Raw genomic sequence first — 20,357 nt, 5'->3', positions numbered from 1 at the left:
TTGGAAAGGTCTTTGAGGCTTTGAGAAATGCAGGCCTCACTATCAAGGCAAGCAAGTGCTAGTTAGGGAAGGGCCAGGTTGTGTACTTGGGCCACCTTGTAGGGTAGGTGGAGGCCAGGTTTAACCACTAAAATCCAAGATCCAGATAATTCTGGACTGGGTAGCTCCAACAACCGAGACTCAAGTCAGGGCATTCCTTGGCTTGACGGGATACTACAGGATGTTTGTGATAGGATATGGCACCATTGTGGCCCCCCCTTACGGAACCAACCTCCAAAAAGATGCCAAAAAAAGTAAACTGGACAGTGAGGTGTCAAAAGGCCTTTTACACCCTGAAAGAAGCAATGTAATCAACAACTGTTCCAAAAGCTCTAGATTACAACAAGTAGTTCATAGTGCAGACGATAGCCTCTGAACATTGCATAGGAGCAGTCCTGTCCCTAATCAATGATAATGGCCATGACAAACCTGTTGCGTTCATCAGCAGGAGGTTACTCTCCTGAGAGCAGGGTTGGAGTGCCATTGAGAGGGAAGCCTTTGCTGTGTTTGGTCCCTGAAGAAGCTGAGGCGATACTTGTTTAGCTGTCACTTTCTTGTTCAAACTGACCACCGGCCTTTGAGATGGCTTAAGCGAATGAAAGGTGTAATCCCGACTTTTTTAAGGTGGTCGTTCTCCCTACAAAGAATGGACTTTACAGTGCAACACAGACCTGGGACTTACCATGCAAATGCAGATGACCTTTCCAGGTTCTTCCACTTAGAACATGAAGTCTCTTGTGGGAAAGAATAGTTTCATCCTCTTTTTGTTGGGAGGAGGTCATGTAGGAAAGCACCCTTCTTGGCATGGTTAGTCCCCACTTTTTGTTTGGCGTCTGATGTATTTTGACTGGAAGTGCAATGGGTTCCTCCTAGCCAGGTTCCCAGTGCCAGGTATCTTTCTCCTAAAACTGCCCAGTTGTTTCCCCAATTGGCAAAACCTTTAACACCCTCTGTAACTCCCTAGTACATGGTACCCCTGGTACCTATGGTCTGGGGTACTAAGAAGAGTCCCTACAGCACGAATTGTACCATGCTTTGCAGGGGTGTGGAATTTAATAAAATAGCTACTTGTCCATGGGACAGGTTGCCTCATAAATCTACTTGTCCTGTAAACAAATCTACTTGTCCCTTTGGTGCCAAGTAGTGGGGTGACAAAACGATGGAAGCGATCTCATTATATAAGGGCTCTGATATTAGCCTCTCTGATTATGCCTGGGCTTGTACTACAGTAGGGTCCAAATACAAGAAAATCCCTCATTTTACCACCTTTCCACAGATGTACATATTGAGGCTGTAGGTAGCAGTAAGCAATAGCTCCAGATTTGGAATGTCCTTTTGAGTCTGTGCAAACCTACGAACTTGCATTTTTTAGGGGTTTTCACCAGCTCTTCTCTAATTGTTTTCCATACTGAGAAAGCCTGGACATTTATTCCCGACAGTAATTGGAGGGAACGTGCACTTATAAATGCTCAACAGATTTTCGCTTGAGGAAATCTACACATACATATTTGCTTGAGCTAAAATGTAGTTTACAGATATTTTTTAGGAATGCCATTTCCTGGACTACTTCTGTAAATTCTTTGTAATTCAGAAGTCGTCAGTCTGCACTAATACAAAGAGATACCCCTCACCAAGTACACTGGCAGACAAAAGTGAAAACATGACATGGCATACAGCTTGTCTGCGATATCCCCTAACACTGCACATAATATATGCAAGTCACTCCTCTAGCAAGCCTTGCAGCCCTAAGGCAGAGTGCTTTGTATTACATGAGAGGGAATATCTGCAGGAGCAGATATGCCCCTGCTGTGTCTTTTTTGATTTGCAGAGAGTAAGTTAACAGGGAGGCCGTTTTAAATGCATGTGCTGGACACTGGTCACTACGAGTTTCCCAGGTAAATGATGGCTTCTGTGAACCCGGGGATGTTTACATCTCAGACTAATAAATCCTCACTGTTTCCAGTGAGGGATTTATTAATAAATGCACTCAGAGGGCACCTTGGAGGTGCCCCCTAAAAAATATTTTAGCCTACTAGTGTTTTTTACTGACTGGTCCTGACCAGTGCAGCCAACTTATCCATGTTCCTGGAGCCCTAAGGTGACAGCCAGTGTTCTCGGGGGCCAGGGACAATACCCTGCATTGGGCAGGTGTTTTGACAGCTTCTCCAGACAGGATGGACATTCCAGGGTGGGAATCTTTAAAGGCCTGGCTGCCTTTTTAATGCGACTCATGTCTCTCCAGCTGGCACAGGTGACCAATGCCCCCCTGTCCTGACCCCAATTTTTATGGCAGACCAAGCGGGAATATTAGGCAGATTAGGAGGTGTGCCATTTTGATGCCAGTCCCACGCCTAAGGTGGTTGAGCAGATGTGGACATCACTTTTTAAATTCCTCCATCTTGGCTTGGAAGGAATTAGGCTACTAGGGCCAGGGTTATGCCCACTTCCTAACAGAAGTGGTCATAGAAAGGGTGTGGCTTCCACTTGGCACTGCCTGTAACACCCCTAAATTGAGTATGTAGGTGGCACCCCTGAACCCTAGAACTCAGATCCTGATAACCTAAGAAGAAAAGGACTGAGAGGAGTCACACCTGCAGAAGAGGAAAAGAATAAGCAGCTGACCTGGTACCATCCCCACCAGCCTGTTTGCTACCCTAGACGGACTTTTCACAAAATGTCACCTCGTCCTGCAGCTGAGCCTCCAGGAACCCAGGAGGTCTGCCTGGGTCCTGGGCAAATATTTTAATTCACTGAGAAACCATTTTCATTTTTATCACATATGACAACACCTTCAAATACATGAGTTTAGCATGCCTGCTGTACAAAAACACTTTTGTTTGATTTAACAGACAAAACGTTTGCTCCATATATAATACAAATCTAGCCACATATAAGATACACATGACTGCTGATTTTCCTCTTAGTTCATTAACCGTATTGTCTTCAGGGCGGGGGCAGGAATGTTTCTCATATAATGTTTTAAAACTATCGCTTTTAATAAATACATACCTGAAGCACGTGGTAGCACACTTATTTGCAATCAGCAGATTTTCTGTTGAAATGACCACAACATTTTCCACTGACATGTGGTTTTACTGCCCATCACCAAGTAAAGTTCTTATTTGTTTTGCCCCTATTTAAATCTTTGTTTGCGTCATACTTCTGAATTACAAAAAAAATTATTTCGAAATTCCTGATATATTTTGAAACACTTGTAGTATTCATTTACATACTTACAGGCTGTTTAAATGTGCGTTAGAAAAAAAATGACATCTTAGTCGTTTGTTTCACAATAATTGTCAGACACCTCACTTGACATTAACCTATATCTGTAATAACAGAAAGAAAAGTAAACAGCATTTTCCAGCATGAGGTAGGAACAATTAGTAAAAAGACAAACTGAAATTTGACCTCTGTCCTTGAACAGACAGCAAATGTGTCAAAATAAAAACAAGATTTAAATATGTCTTTATTGTTCATTCACTTTCTGAATGAACAGAACACCTATTATTAATAGCTTTAAGTCCACACGCCAGACAGACGATTAGGTGCTAAGAATAGCTTGACCTCATAAAATCTGGGCGAGTAGATTTTTGGAGGCCTGTATTGGCATGTCTGTAATGTAGGTGGCTCTAACCTATCTTTCTGGCTAATGTGCCTTTTCTATTTCTTTTCTATGTCTAATCTTTGATATTTGCATATTTCAGGTTTCCCACCATTCTGCTCTGAGTTGCCGCAAGAAACATATAAAAAGGTTATGAACTGGAAAGAGACGCTTACTTTTCCTCCTGAAGTGCCAGTATCAGAAAAAGCTAAGGATCTCATTCTAAGGTAGACATCACACTGTAACAGTATACTCTGCCCAAATAGGGTCCTACTGTATGTTTAAGAAATCTGTAAAGTACAGTACTTATGTAATGCTTATGGGTTCTAGATGAAGAATGAAAAAAGGATCTGATTCTCCCATTGTGTGCAGTATATGTGTTGAGTCACTCACTCTTCAGCTTTTGCTTCCTTACTTTGGGTCTGTGCCAGAGGCTGTAGCACGAAGATATTAGTCTATGGGCTCTCAGTATGTGACAAACAGGCTCTCAGTATGTGACAAACATAAACAAAGTCAAACAGGAGGGAACAGTTGACACAGTGGCCAAGGATCAGTACGAAGAAATCAGCACAACTTTGGCAGTTCTGGTGAATTGGGTACATAGCAGCATGCTCTTACTTTGCTAACATCTAGTCTCTTGAACTGTTCATCAAGAAAGGTGGTGTAACTGCACAAGGTTGGGATGGATGGCTATCTGATCTGGGTGAATATGGATCTCTAAGTAAGGCACAGCAACAGGCCACGCATTTCAGCAACTAAGCACAGGTTGCAGAGGGAATACTGACCGAGAAAGGTAAACTTCATGGCTCTTCACTGAATTGGTATGCTTTACAACATCAGATAGATACTTTTAACCGCAGATTCCTCATCTTTTGAACAATTCCCAGGTGCTCCCTTTCATCAAGCTAGTCTGGTCATGGTGCAGTTGCATGCCTTCCCCCAGGAGTGATGAGTCCAGGACACTAGGATCCTGATGTTTCAGCCTTTGTGCTGGATCTCTGGAAGACTGAGGTCATTGGACTGATGGGCTCCTGCATTCTGGTGGTCAGACATGCCAAGTGGTATATGCAGTTTCTGCAGTGGGATCTGAAGTCCCAGTCGGCACAGAAACAATGGCGGGTCTGCCACAGTGTCTCCCTGGTTTTGTATATTGGAACCAGAAAAGCTCTATCCAGTCAGGGACTGTTGATGCACCAACATCCCTAGATGTGGGAGATGGCCAAGTAGTGCACTTCTTTCTTGTAGTTACGCAGTAGTAGCCTGCCCTTAGCCAAAATCTTTTCCTTAAGTTGTTGCGCCACTCAGGCCTCATGTTGTCTTGTTAGTACGAGGATGGTGGCCAGTCAGTGTGATGGGATTTTGGCACAGATGCTCACACTTGGCTTCAAAGGTTTGTGCAAGAAGCAGGAAAGGGTAGCAGGAAAGGTGAGCTGCATGGAGGCGCTTATATGGAATTGCTCTGTAGCTCCGCTACCAATAAACATTTCAACATATGATAGAACTGTAGAGGCCACACACACATACATTGGGACTCCAACTAGGAATACCATACTCCTCATGCATCCAAGCATTTCTCCCACATTTATCTCTTACACTGCTAAGGGGATTAGGAGACAAATCACAACTGACTACATAGATTTACACTGAGGTAGCCAGTTGATAGTCACCACATTAGGGTACTAGGGGACAGTAAACTCCCTTGTCTGATAGAGACTTCTAGTTGCAGATTCTTACCTTAGAATATTCCTCCACTCATACCTCCCACTGACGATCGGCTGACCCAAAACCATCTCTCATTGCTCTGTCAGGCATTGTTGGCGCTTTTGGTCAAATGAGCCATTGAGAGGATGCCGGTATCAGAAGTAGGTCTTGGTTGCCTTTCCCACTACTTGTTTGGTGCCCAAACATGACAGAGACCTGTTCCTATCCTTCTCAACTTCTTCCTGAAAAAGAAGTGGTTCAGAATGCTCTTCTTAGCTCAGGTGTTGCCTGCCCTGGACACTAGAGACTGGATGATGGTGTTGGGTTCACTCACATTCCCATCCTGCTGGCCTACAGGCCCTACCTGTGGTTCACGTTATGCCAAGAGCACTTTCAGTTTGCCATGCTCCACTTTGGCCTCCTCAGCCCCCATACCCGCCCCCCCCGCCCCCCCCCCCCCCCAGGTGTCCGCAATAGTGATGGTGGTGGTTGCTGCACATATGCTGCTATCAGGGGTTCCCGTCTTCCCCTACATGAACGATTGAATGTTGAAGGCTGACTCGCCCCAGGCAGTTATCTCCCAGTCGTCTCCCACCTCCAGACTAGGGTGGACCTCTTGCATTCGCTGGTGTTCACTATCAATGTGAGTGTGTCACACCTAACTCCCTCTCAGGAACTCTCTTTTTTTGATGCCGTTCTGGACACATTGAAGTTTCAACATGTCCAGTATAACCATACTGTGATTTAGCTGTTTCAGCTTCTGTCCTGGATTTCGGTGAGACTGACTCATAGGCTGTTCAGCCTCATGGCATCCTGCATCCTTCTTGTAACACATGTCTGTTGACATATGAGGGCTCTGCATTGGGACCTGAGGGTCCAGTGTTCCACTGTTAGATTTGTTATTAGGAAGGACTGAACAGTAATCGGCAAATCTGCTTTTTCTGGGCAGAAAAAACTTATACCTCAGGTGTGAGCTGGTGTTTTCTTGTTCCCCAATGATCCACCATTAGGCCTGAATGTGTTTTTTCTTAGGCCAGCATCATTGGGGCTCGAAGGGCATTGGTATATGTTAACTGAGGCTCCATTAGTTGCTCAATCGAAGGCTAAATTTTCATCAGAAGATTTTTTTTTTTAACACTGCCTACACAGGCACAATTAAAATTGTGCCTTTTGAATTATATACTCAAAATAATTGCATGCCTATGAATTTTATTCCAGTAGTGAGCAGAAGCATAGCACATGCAGAGTGGGGAGGGGCTGCAAGGCATGGAGTCTATGAATGGATGGTGACAAGTTGCTAGATAGAAATAGTTTTTTAAATGGGATGAGAAGAGGTTGCTCGAAAGTGAGGTAAATGGTGTTGGGGGAGGATGGCATGATGCCACTTCTATTTTATTACTATTTTTTTTAAATATATATTTGAGGAAAGGGGAGATGGTCTGAGGGGTATTGAGGTGGCGGATGGGAAGTATTGGTATGTTAGGTTTTTGTCAAGTACAGCTAGGGAGAGGGTGCCTGAGAGAGGTGAGAGTGTCGTGCATGGCCCTGCACTTACTTCTCTTCCTCCTCTGTCTTTCCCATAGTCTCTACTGTTAGTTTGCCCAGTCTCTTCTAATTTTTCTGTTCTCTTCCACATTTGTTTGCCTATGGACGCCTCTGTTCTAGTCTTTCTTATTCTGTTGACTCTGAATATAGCTATTTTTCGCCTCCTCCAAAATTTGGTCCTGCTTTAATCAAACTGGTAATCTTATATAGGACAGAGGAGAGCGACTGTAGATAAAACTGTAAACTCTAGACTATATATCCTCCTGAACTGTAAATGTGTTGCAATGAAACACTACACCACAACCTGAATACTAACAAAATCTCGAATGTGCCGGTGTCATAACGGCATTTGTGTTCTTAAAATTCTTATTATGGGACTATAGAGTGGTGCTCACACTGAAAAATTGTGGAAATGTGAAATTTCCGAAGCTCTGCCTCAATTACTTCTAAGAGTGGAGTGAAGAAGGGATATTACTTAATTATTTATATAGAAGCTAAAAAAAAAACACAATGGACTTAACTACGTTCTAGATACAGAGAACACTGATCACAATCATAGAATAATTTAGAAAAATTGTTGTCATTGACTCATTATTAATGCTATAATGGAATGTGTGTGTCAAACGTGGCTTGGCATTCTTTTCCACAGCTTTACTCTCGGTACTAAGAAACTTTTAAATGGTCTGCTTTGAACCTACACTTAGTCGAAGGGGACTAGAAAAACAGTCGCACCAGTGAATCTAAAGAATCTGGTGGAGCAATATCTCATACGTTCATTTGCAATGTATCAGTTTCAGGCCATCTAGGCACCTGAAAACAGAATCCATATCTTGAAAAATACGCAACCACTCATAGAATGTGCATGGATTGCTCTCCTAAGAGCATTGTAAGGGTCTCTTCCTGAAGCCAAAAATAAGAGACACTGCAGCATTTTGCACTCACTATAGATGCTGGTGCTGTAAGTCTGGTAGGCGACTGTAAAGGGTGTTACTCAAATCTACTTAGGCACTAATTACATCACTACATTGTGAAGTTTAATGAGCACAAGATACACCACTCTGCGGAGTTGAGGCATCAAACAAGTGATCTTTGAATTGCAACATCAATTAGAGATAGTAGTCTAATATCTAAGTTCCAGAGGAAACCCAGGTTTTTTAAGTTCTTTGCATTTAGAATACTTGTACCAAACAGAACAAGAGGTTGTCGATGAAGACATAGATTGAAAAACATATAGAAGGTCAGAAATGACCTCAGGTTTAATAGCATTTAACTTAGGTTCATTACCTGCAAGCCACCTTGCAATCTTATTTAAACTGGAATTAGCCTCTCTGAGTCTGTCCTTTAGTCCTTTTACGTGAAGATAGTTTTCTGTAACATCTGCCTAATTGTGAAACCCTGGCCCCTCTGACCTGATCAGTTCGACCACAAAATAACGCAGGAAAACAGCAGTCCTCAAAGCTGAGGAGGCACGGGCTTTGAAATGTCAGACCCTGCTTAATGCTTTAGGCATGCTGCTTAAAATAATTACATCATCTCAGCATCTGAGACCCCATCACTATTTTCAGCTTGTACAGCAGCTACGTGTGGTCCACAGTATTGAATGCCATTGAGCCAGCATAAAACAGATAAAACACACTCCTTAATCAGCTACTTGCAAAAGATCATCTGAGGTGTTCACAGATGTAGTGTTGTCATTATTTAGCACTGCTGGATTGTACTCTGGGAATGTTTATGCAAGTGGACAAGATTGTATTGGCATCATTGCCTCTTCTTATTTTATTCTCTTATTCCAAAAGTGGAGCAGGGAATGGACCGATATTTACCCCAACTTCTGATGATAAATGTTTGTTGTAAGTTCTTAAAATGTAGACAAGGGCAGTGTCCTTCTGTGGTTGTACATATGGACATGCCTTTGTATTGCTAATGCATGTACCCAAAACCTCCACAATTGGCCTTTTCTAATATGCGCTTCCTCGCTGCTGTGCTACGTGAAGCTCAGTTTAGTGTTACATACCACACATTATTAATTTGGGGTACACCCTGTTAGTGTTCCTCAGCCGCAATAGTTTGGATAGGTCTTTGCGCAGAAAGGGAAAGCAGACCAGAAGCTCATCTCCTCCTGTGGCTTGTCTACATTTGAATGAGATGGTGTGTTACCAAAGACATGACAGATGGCTTGCAAGTAATAAGAGGCACATGCACCATTTCTTACCCACCTTCCCACCAAAACATTGAGGACTCAATATGCAGTTTTATTAATGGAGATTTATTATATCTTAATATACGGAAAAAACTATATACTAGATTCACCATGATTCTAATGTAAACGCTAAGATAGTTAAAGAAATCCAGAGAAAGAAAAAAACAGATTCACTAGTGAAAACTGTAGCCTACATTTACTCTATGGTCTGTCAAGCTATGTAAAATGTGCCCCAGATATCTTGGTGCAGCTCATATGAACAGGCCACCGGCTTACCAGTTGGAAATGTCCTTGTTACAAATTTGGCTCTCAGACGTGTAGATTATATAGTTTGCCCTCCTTAGGAGAGACAGAGTTATGTGATGTTTGTGCCTGGATGCTGTGGTTGCCTGATGAGACTGTCATAGCATCCTTTTCCCAGGTGAAGATGTAAGATAACTTTTTGCTGGGTGAGAGCACTTAGTAACCCCTTTCTGGGCTTGGTTGGTTTGTGACCTGTTGCTGAGAAATGTGGTATGACACCTATTTATCATGGGGAGCTAGAAAGTTCTTGCAGGAACTCAGGAGAATCCATTTGTTAGTAGCATGTTTGTAGTAAGTTTTATAGCTGTGTGGAAATTACATGCATGTCTACGAGAAAGCATGGTTTTTACGTGCATTACATCATAATTACAATGTTCACATAAGTATTTTACATATAAGGTAGGTAGTATGGGTAATTAGCCAGATTCCATACACTACTATAGATGATCATGGATGACACATTAAATACTTTAGTAAGAAATCCATCACTGTGGGAGAAAAGGGTGTGAGTTTCAAAACCACACCACATGATATTTATTGTTAAAATGATTTACTAATTATAGGGGCTATTAGTGTGGGAGTTAGCTAGTTGGTGTTATTTTATATTGAAGTAATGTTGTAAGGTAAAAATGTTATATCTGATAGAGACTAGTTGAGGATTCCTTACCTTCGAATTTCCCCCAGGTGTTCGATTGGAATCAAGAGAGTATTTGTGAGTAGTACCCCTTCACGCCGTTAGGCGGCATCTATTGGTTCCACATCCATAGTCTGCATTGTCCACACCAGATATGACGTAGCAGTTCCTATATAGGTGTCATCCAGGCATGCTGACGTCAGTTCTTTTCTTTCCACGTTAGCACTGATCTGAAGAGAGCTACTCCTCGATCACTTTTTGACTGCCTTTTTTCGACTTTTTTGTCAAAGGGTTTTTTGAGTGTTCTACTCCTGTTACATCAACGATGTCATCCAGAAAGACTAGCTTCAGTTCCTGCGGATCCTGTCATCGAGCAATGTCCTTGAGAAATCTCGTATCTTGTGTGCCTGTGATGTCTGGAGCGCAACCATGACACAGTCATGCCGGGCCATGTATCCCAGTGATTTGAGGGAGCAGTACCTAAAACTGATGGCAGTGTGACGCTCGACTCCACACAAGTCAAGATCTCAGTCAAGGGGAAGGTCTAGGGATCGTTTGCGGAGTCCTCCTCTGTTGTTGTCCAACTCCAAGATCAACACCCCCAGCCCAACTTAGAGAGTTTATGGAGCCATCTGCCTAATATTTGGGCAGCCCTACAATACTGGAGCACCTTCAGGCCCTGCAGTGTCGGAAGGGGCCCCTTCCAGTTCGGCGCCCGTGGCTTCGGGCCTCGGTGCCAAGGGGCTCCCAAGGATACAGTCCTGGATCTGGAGCAGCATCGGTCTTGCCACCTCGACCTTCACCCGAGGCTGCTCCTGACACCGCCGCTTACGGTGCCATCCTCACCCACAGGCAGCACCACTCCATTTTAATTCCAGACTCCAATTCAGAGATTGATGGATGTCATACAAAGCAGATTCCAATACTGGTAGGAGTGTTGCCTCTTATGTCAGACTCTGAACCCTTTTCTTATGGGTTTATATTTCGGGGACGAATGGAATGGTCGATGGACACTTTAGAATACCAGCTCCATGAAGACGTATATATGGACTGGCATACAGACTTGGATAAAGCCAGCGGACTGGATTTTTCTTCAGATACTGACATGCTTTCTCCTCTTACTGTGGCTATAGAGAAGGGAGCTTCTTATTCTATGGTGGTGAGGAGGGCGGCTGAGGTCTTGGACCTTGAGTTTCCCAAAGAGGCTGTTTAATCTGACAGAGGTGGTACAGTCGGGAGCATCCACCTCAGAACTACTGCTCCTGTTTAATGAGGCCCTCATGAACGTCCTACTGGGGTACCTGGTCCAAACCCAGCAAATGGGCTCTTGTGAACAGGATGATGCCCGCCTCCATCTCCCAGCTGCTGGTGACCCAAGTTTTCTGATGCAGTACCCCATTCCTGAGAGCTTGGATATCCAAGCCTCTACCTCCAAGGGTGCGTTCCCTTCCGCTCCCCCGGATAGGGATTCCAGAAGGTTGGACTCACTCAGGAAGATTATATTATCTTCTTCCAGCCTTGCTTTGCGGTTCGGTAATACCGCGTACCTTTTGGACTGTTATTCTCACATCCTGTTGGATAGGTTGCGCAAGTGCTGCCACAGGTTCCTGAGAAGGCCTGGAGTGTACTCTCTCAGGCTGTTGCCAATAGAAGAGATGCAGCAAAGTTCACAGTCAGTTGCAGACCGGACACTACCGGCTCGCTAGGTAGAGTGATTTCATCAACAGTGGCCCTGTGGCGCCACACCTGGCTGAGAATGTCTGGCTTTTCAGGGGATGTCTAAGCTTCCTTGAGTGAGATGCCCTTTGATGGCAGTCATTTTTGTTTTTTTGTTGTTTCATGGATTCTATGCCTACGGCGAGGTCCTTGGGCCTTGCAGCGGTGCCATGTACCCCCTTGTCTGCCTTTCACCCCTCTTGTGGCTTTGGAAGGGGCCACCAACCTTTGTGCCATGCATGCTGCCCTGCCTCTGTGTGGCTGAGGGCGCTGGATCCACCAACCCCTCTCTCCTCCCCCCCCCATGGATCAGTCTGAACAGTCCGCTCCTTGCCCCAGCCCCCCTTTTCTGCAGCAGCCTCTAAAGCAGTGGTCTCCAAACTTTTTTATGCTGCTTCTCCACCCCCCCACCCCAGTTAAAAAACAAAAATTACTGGGCCCCCCATCAGAATTTTTCACAAATACTTTATAAAGATGCCAATGTTTAAATATATCTAGATGTATTTAAACATTGCAGTTAAGTGTTGTTACCTTTTTAAAAATGCAAAAACATGTTTCAGCTTAAAACAAAACACTTATCTGTGTAATGTTTCTTTTGGCCAGAGCCTGGCGCCCCCCTTGGGATGACCCCCCAGTTTCAAGACCACTTCTCTAAACCTTCCTAGGCTGACTATACCAGGATTCGCCATCACCTTCTTTAGTGGGAGTCCATGTCAGACAGGTGTGTTTTGCAGTTGGTCTGAAGAGGCTGCTCCTATGATCGGATGATGGCGGATCACTTGTCCCTTTTCCTCAAGGAAGTTACAGCTCTCTTGGCCAAGAGAGTCATAAAGAGGGTCCCCGTGGCAGAAGTAGGTCGTGGTTGCTATTCCCTCTACTTCCTGGTCTCCAAAAAGGACCCAGGCCTCCGCCCTATCCTAGACGTTCGGTCCTTCAATATCTTCCACAAGAAGGAGAAGTTCAAAATGCTCACTTTGGCCCAGGTTCTAGCTGCCTTTGATCCAAGAGACTGGATTGTAGCATTGGACGTGCAGGACGCTAATTTCCATACCCATGTCCTGCCTGCCCACAGACGTTACTTGCGGTTCACAGTAGGCCACAAGCACTTTCTGTTAACGTTGCTTCCCTTTGGCCTTACCATCACCCCTCGGGTGTTCACCAAGGTGAATGGCGGTGGTTGCAACTCAACTGCGGAGATCAGGGGTTTGTCTTACCCTACCTTGACGACTGGCTGTTGAAGGCGGGCTCACCCCTGGCTGTCTTCTCACACCTTCAGACTACAGCGGGCCTCCAGCATTCGCTGAGGTTCTCCATAAACATGCCGAAGTCAGACTTGTCTCCTGCTCAGATGCTCCCTTTCATCGGAGCTATTCTGGACACAGTGCAGGTTCAGGCTTATCCTCTTGAGCGGCGAGTCCTTGACATTCCGGCCTTGATACTGATGTTTCAGCTTCTGTCCTGGATTTTGGTGAGAATGACTCTGAGGCTGCTGGGTCTCATGGCCTCCTGCATCCTGCTGGTAACACATGCCATATTGCATATGTGGGATGTGCAGTGGGATCTGAAGTTCCAGTGGGCGCAGCATCAGGGGGGGATCTCTCTGACAAGATCCAGATCTCTGAGAGAACTGCAAAAGATCTGCAGTGGGGGTTAACAGATCCCGATTGGGTCCGAGGCAGATCCCACTCCTTTCCCCAACCAGATCTGACAGTAGTGACAGTTGCGTCATTCCTGGGATGGAACGCCCATCTGGGAGAGGTGGAGATCAGAGGCATATGGACTTTGGCGGAATCCGGACTTCCCATCAACCTGTTGGAGCTTCATGCAATCTGGCTAGCATTAAAAGCATTTCTTCTCTCTATCAAAGAAAAGATGGTGCAGGTGTTAACGGAAAACACCACTGCCATGTGGTACAACAAGCAGGGTGGGATAGAGTAGTGGAGCCTTTGTCAAGAGGCTCTTCACCTCTGGACGTGGCTGAAAACACCAGGCATATCCCTGATGGTTAACCATATGACGGGATCTCTGAATGGAGAGCAGGCGAACTCAGCTGAAAATGTCTAGCTCTGACAATTGCCCCGCACCATCAGCCACCCAGCGGACATCTCCGATCAGAGAATTAGGATGGCCCCCACCGCTTCTCTCAATATCGTTGGACCAGCCACCCTTGATCTCCAGGCAAACCCGCCCCCATCGCCCAACCCCATGACCACCGGTTGGAAAGTAAAGATTGTCTCCTGGAATGTGGCAGGTATCAAATCCAAACTTCTGTTGCCTCATTGGAACACCTTTATCGATCCCCACGACTTATGCAGCTTTCAGGAGACCTGGCCAATCGAACCTGCCCAAAAACCTGGCTATGCAACCTCCCACATATCCGATGTTCCCAGCAAGGCGGGTCGTCCATTGGGGGGGCCTCCTAATATGGGTGAAAATCTCACTACAGTGCACAGTGAAACCCACTGATAGCCCTGATATTCTTGGTATCAGTCTCAAGGGAACAGGGTCCACTGTCACCGACATTTTCAACATCTATGCCGGGGAAGGGGGCCCAACCACTCTGTCACCTTTCAGTCTCTGGAGACCCAGTTGGGTGAAAGAGCCTCCAAACATGCCCTCAAAGTAGTGGGGGACTTCAATACCACCTTCGAACCCCTCGGTCTGGACCACGCGGTTTCAGGGAAGAAGATAATATATGGCACATACCTAGGCTGGCGCTTCCCCCCCTTCAAGAAGTGGCACTTGGCTGCCCTGCAACTAAACGCCCTGACCCTCAGCCAAGGCCTGAGGTTTGTAAATAGAAGAACCAAATCTGACAAGCATGCCACCCACACATTCACTGGCACACAGGAAGAGCCGAATCAATTACTGATAGACCTTAGATACTGGCACTTGGTAGATGACATGGTAGTCTGGACCCTATTGGACAGTGACCACAGAGCCACCGTGGGGTAGGGTGCCCATTGCAACAACCACTGCCAAAGTAGCCAAGGTGGTCCAGGCTGAGAACAGCAGACGGAGACTTAGATAAAGCAAGGTGATCCTGTGAGACGACATTCTCTCTTCCTTCGATTTAGATCTGACACATTGCGTAACATTGATATCCACGATGGGAGAAGACGTAGGAATCAGTTCCTCTCTAATCGAAGTACACACCGAGTTTTTCAAAAGATCGGAACAGCTTCTAGCTTTGCCAGTTGCCCACAACACTTGCAGTGCTCCTCACTGTGCGAGTGGTTATTGGTACAGCCGAGATTGCCGGATAGTACAAACAAATCTAATCAGGGCAATCAAACAAAAGGATGTCGCCCGAGTTTGAACTCTGCGGAATCTGTACAAGTAGACGCAGAACAAGACTAGGAAGGACTGGGATGAGAAAAGTTGGAGACTTGTGAAGGTTGCGTGTGAATGCAGGGATTCCAGATCCTTTTGGCTTACGGTAAGCAAAAGAAACCAAAAAGGAGCCCCTGCAATTGGCAATAATATCCTGCCCTCGGACTGGTTCCAACACTTCAACTCTCTCTATAATGTTGAAAGCCAAGTCGCAACCATCTCTGTCCTCCCACCTCCACCACAGCCGAATACCGCCCATGGGGGTGGTTTGATCAACTTGGGAGATATCTGAGATGCAATTAACAATATAGTTTGACTGAAAGCCGCTAGCCCCAATGGCATTCCTTGTGACCTTTTTCTTCACAACACCAATAAATGGGCTGAGTACATCCTTCTCTTATCCAATGCAATTGTTAGGGGAACCCCCATTCCCGAGTCCTGGAGGGGTGCTGAGGTAATACCCATTTACAAGAAAGGCAATAGGTCGCTACCTGATAACTATAGGCCCATAAGCCTCATCGATACAGCGCAAAAGGTATTTTGCTGTGCCCTACTATCGAAAATCCAAGATTGGATTTCTGAGAATGGCATCCTATCACCATTCCAGGCTGGCTTCAGGTCTAAAGGAAGCCCCATAGATTAGGTGTCTAGGTTTCTGCTTTTGTATTGGAAGGTTGTAGTGATCGGGAAGGGGAGTCTCTAAATAGCCTTCATAGACCTCAAATCTGCATTTGATCTGGTCCCTAGAGGTCAACTTTGGGAGGTCCTTAACGAGATTGTATGCCCCCAGGGCTCCTGACCACAAAAATTCAACTACATGAGGCCAACTATGCAAAAATACTCTGGGCGAACCAGGGCGATCTCTCCGATCAAAGTAGTCAGGGGCATTCAGCAGGGCTGTGTACTAGCTCCAACTCTGTTCTCCCTCTAATTGAACCAGCTCATCCAACACCTCTCCTTCCAGCCCTCTGACGCACCAACATTAGGCAACAAAAAGATTGTGACACTTGTATTCGCAGATGACACCCTGATGGTATCCAAAACCCTGATGGGCCTCCAATCCTCACTGAATCGATTTGACAATTTCTGCTCTAAGAGAGACCTAGAAATAAACTCCTCTGAAACCAAGTTTATGGTCATCAACCCTCACAATCATATAGGGGGAACCTTTCCCTAGGCGGGTCTAAACTAGAACTATTTAACAGCTTTGAATACCTGAGAATTTAACTATCTGACTCAATGTCTTGGAAAGCTCATATCAACTCTGTATCATTAAAATTTAGTCAACTAGTGGGCGTTCTTCTAAGGGAGCACCATGCATCAACTACATGACCAATAGCTGCTGCTCTCCAGATTTGTAGTATGAAGTCTGTTAGCGCAGCACTTTACAGGGCCCAACTCTGGGGCTTTGAGGATGCAAAGGAGCTTACCCATATTGAGAATATTGTTATGAGAAAGCTCACCTCCCTGGCCCGAGCACCCCGCTTCATCCTTTACACTTGGATCTGGCCTGACTAGCTGCTATAATCGGTCTCAGACCACTGTTGTTTTGAAGGAGTATCATGGCAACTCCCGAACTTTCCTCTTATGCCACCGCATTTAGGGAATTTAGTTTCTTGGACACCTCCAATAAGACCCGGTGGATCCATTCAGTTAAGACAGCAATTGACTGCCATTGGGTTGGGAGACTCATGGAAGTCTTCATACACAGGACCACCACCGACCAAAGAAAGGGTGAAGTCCTGCTACTGGGAGTGGGTAACCCAGTCTATATCGTGCTCGCTCTCATTAGGGCGACTGACTATCGAGTTTCTGGACTTCAAGCCTACCTAGTTGCTAGAACCTTGCCTGGACAGCATTCTTGATCCAACCTATAGGAAGCTCTATATGCAATTCAGATTCTGTTCCCTCTTTCTCAAACCCTTTACCAGCAGTTGGCAGAATAAGACCCCTAGTAACAAGTTATGCCCCTGCTGCAATCTGTTCCAGGAGTCAACTGCCCATGTCCTCTTTGCATGCCCTTTCTATGCTCCCCTATGAAGGAAATTGCTCACGCCAACCTGCAAACGGCTTGGGACCCGAGTTCACGCTGCAGCCTTGAGAATTTTAAAATCAAACGCCAGTCTGCCCATTGCCGTTGCCAGATTTCTCGGAGGAACGTGGCGCATCAGAAGGAAACTGACTAAGACTGCCTAACCCCATGTCCCAACAGTATTACATGTTCATTTCTGCACCATGACTGTATCCCAGAACTGTGTTTTGTCACATTCCACTTTTATAGTACTGCATTTTGTGCATTGTCATGTTTTATTTATTTTTAGCCAAGTTTAATTTTATGAATTTTAAGTTATTATTTATTGTGGTGCGATGTGACTTTTATGGCACTGGATGCCGAAATAAAGTTTTAAGATGTCTAGCTGATCACAAGTGGCATCTTCACCAGAGGTGGTGCACGATTTCTTTCAGCAGTGGGTAGAGCCTTGGCTAGATCTGTTAGCCTCTGCAGAGAACAAGTATTGTCAGCAGTTTTGCATGTTAGAGTTTCCAAGGCGGCAGTCGCTCTGAGACGCTTTTCGTCTCGAGTGTAACTCAGGCCTCCTGTACACCTTTCTGCCCATAGAACTTCTGCCCAGAGTTCTCAAGAACTTCAAGAACAACCTAGCCCAAGTAATGCTTGTGGCTCTAGACTGGGCATGGGGAGTCTGGTATCCTGAGCTGCTGAGCAAGTCCATCGATTCTCTGATCAGACTGCTCCTTTGGGAGGATCTTCTGTTGCAGCAGCAGGGGAGGGTTGTGCACCCGAACCTGTCTACTCTCAGTCTTCTTGCATGGAGATTGAATAGCGACATTTGACAATTTTTGACCTTCCACCCGAAGTTTTGTAACAGAATCTTCTCAGCCAGGCTTTCCAGTCTGTTGACCCCCTCCATTCTGTCCCTCTCTCTGAGGTCCTGTTGTTTATCCTTTCCCTGGCCCAGCAGGGCTCTGCTATGGGCACTTAAATGTTATTTGTCCGCTGTTTATGATAGAGGTTGCCTGGTGAACTATCTTTTTTTTTTTACGTCCCCTATTGTACATAGGTTCCTCAAAGGTCTTACACATCTTTTTCTGCGATCCCCATTCATTATGCCCCAATAGGTTCTGAATTGGTTTTTGACATTACTGATGTGCACCCCTTTCGAGCCTCTCTGCAAATGTCCTCTCAAGCTTCTCACTTTACTTATGGCCATTACATCTGTCCGCAGAGTGAGTGAGCTGCAGGCATGGTCATCCAAGCCACCCTACCTTTCCATCTTTCATGACAGTGGTGCTTCATACTAGGGCCTTCTTTTTATGCGCCCCCAAATCCTTCTAAAGAAGAGAAGAGACCACTGCCTGGAACCAAAAAGAGTGTTGGCATTCTACCTTGATCGCACAAAAAAGTTCAGGGTGGATGAACAACTCTTTGGCGGTTATGTGGGTGCGAAGAAAGGTCAGGCAGTGCAGAAGCAGACCATCTCCAGATGAGTCATTCTCCATATTAAGATCTGCTACGCACTAGCCAATAAGCAACCCCCTTTGGGTTTGCCTACTCATTCTACCTGAGCTAAAGCTGCAACCACTGCTTAGCACGCAGAGTTCCAGTCCTTGTAACTTGTGCATTTCTGCACGGATTAGCCGAAGACTACTGCCTGAACAGTCTGGTCCAGGACTTTCTAGTATGAACTTCATTCTCAGACCCACCTCCGGGGATGGTATTGCTTGGGTATCTATTCATAGGTAAAGAATCTGCAACTAGAAGTCTTTCACAGGTGAGAAAGTTACTTGTACTGTAATGCCTGGAATGGTAGACATAGGTGCAGATTCTTTATCAACCCGCCCATCCTCCCCACTTTGCAAACTGATTTCTAGGGAAGGGGACTACCCGATCAGGGCTTTGGTTTTGACACACCAGTAGTCAGTTTTGTTATGGCTCTGTGCTACTAGCGTGGAAAGTCCTGAAAAGGAACTGATGTCATTGTGCTGGGGTACCGGAACGTATGGACGACACAAGCCGATCAACAACACCTAATGGCACGCAAGGGTACTGCTCGCACCAATCTCCGGATCCCGTCTGACGTCTGTGGGAAATTCAAAGGTAAGAAATTTGCAACTAGGTATTGTCTCTACCAGATAAGGCGTTATCCAAGGTAAATAACTTGTTCATTGATGTCCTACGCTGAGCACACTATACTGAATAGGTGTATTTATAATATGTGTCATAACAGGAACCATTTTACTAATATGCCTATTGATATATGTACATCCCATGTATTTATTGACACTTTATACATAAATATACATATTTACAAACAAAGATTATTGCTAAAGCAAGGAGAAAGCAGGCACTCTCTACAAACAAGCAGACCAGATGGCACAGACAAGTATGCAGTTGTTCCAGTCGTTGTTACTGTGTGATTTAAAGTATTTGTGACAGGTTACCTTCTGTTTCAGGTTCTGCTGTGATTGGGAACACAGAGTTGGAGCATCTGGAGTAGAGGAAATTAAAACTAACTCTTTCTTTGAAGCAGTTGACTGGGAACATATCAGGTAGGGTAAACGTCAGCTGGTCTCATTGTTGGTGCACATATGTAGGAGGTTTATAATATTAAAGATGGGCTTTACCTGCTTCTTACGGGGTAGCACAGTATCTTTTAAGGTCAGACTAGTCCACTAGTTTTTTTTTTGGTCTTGTAAAGGCCAAGACTACCTTCATCTTTAAAGTAGGTGCATTCCCACTCATGCTACTTAAAGCACATCTTTATGTGCCTCCCTTCTGTGATAGACTCATCTGAAACTTGGGAAAGTCATCACCAGAATTCCCCAAAATGATAAAATTCCATTCCATTGGCAGATTGTGTGCTATACAAATAACAGTAACATAAATTAATCACCCAGTGCGGGCCTTGAAAAATTATAAAAATGTTACTAGACCTGCCGATCGAGTAGCTTGAATAATCTACTCAACCAAACTGTAATATACTTGACCTGGAAATAGGTCTCAAATTGCGTGATCCAAGGCAATTTTATAGTCACCTTTTTCTTCATTCTCACATATGAGTGTACCTTCAAATATGTGAGTTCAGCATTTTTTCCGTAAAAAAAAAAAAAAAATCCTCTTTTGTTTGATTAAATACACTAAACGTTTGAACCATGTATAATAAATCCATCCCACATACAGGGTATACATTATCCATGTATGACGTGCCTCTTAGTTTGCTAATAGCTTTGCCATCAGGGCAGGAGTGTTTCTCGGTTTATGT

General features: G+C 45.0%; 1 protein-coding gene across 1 annotated transcript in view; it reads left to right on the top strand.

The window, feature by feature from the left end:
- Window positions 1-20,357, top strand: part of STK38 (serine/threonine kinase 38) — a 202,793-nt gene that overhangs the window by 132,120 nt on the left and 50,316 nt on the right. Inside the window, exons 10-11 of the mRNA XM_069238981.1 lie at window positions 3,747-3,870; window positions 19,549-19,644. Of these exons, the coding sequence (XP_069095082.1) occupies window positions 3,747-3,870; window positions 19,549-19,644 (220 nt within the window). The remainder of the gene's footprint in view (window positions 1-3,746; window positions 3,871-19,548; window positions 19,645-20,357) is intronic.

The sequence above is a fragment of the Pleurodeles waltl genome, chromosome 6, assembly GCF_031143425.1.
Source record: "Pleurodeles waltl isolate 20211129_DDA chromosome 6, aPleWal1.hap1.20221129, whole genome shotgun sequence".
Classification (NCBI taxonomy): Eukaryota; Metazoa; Chordata; class Amphibia; order Caudata; family Salamandridae; genus Pleurodeles; species Pleurodeles waltl.
The sequence above is the reverse complement of the archived record's forward strand: the minus strand, read 5'-3'. Positions and strand labels throughout refer to the sequence as shown.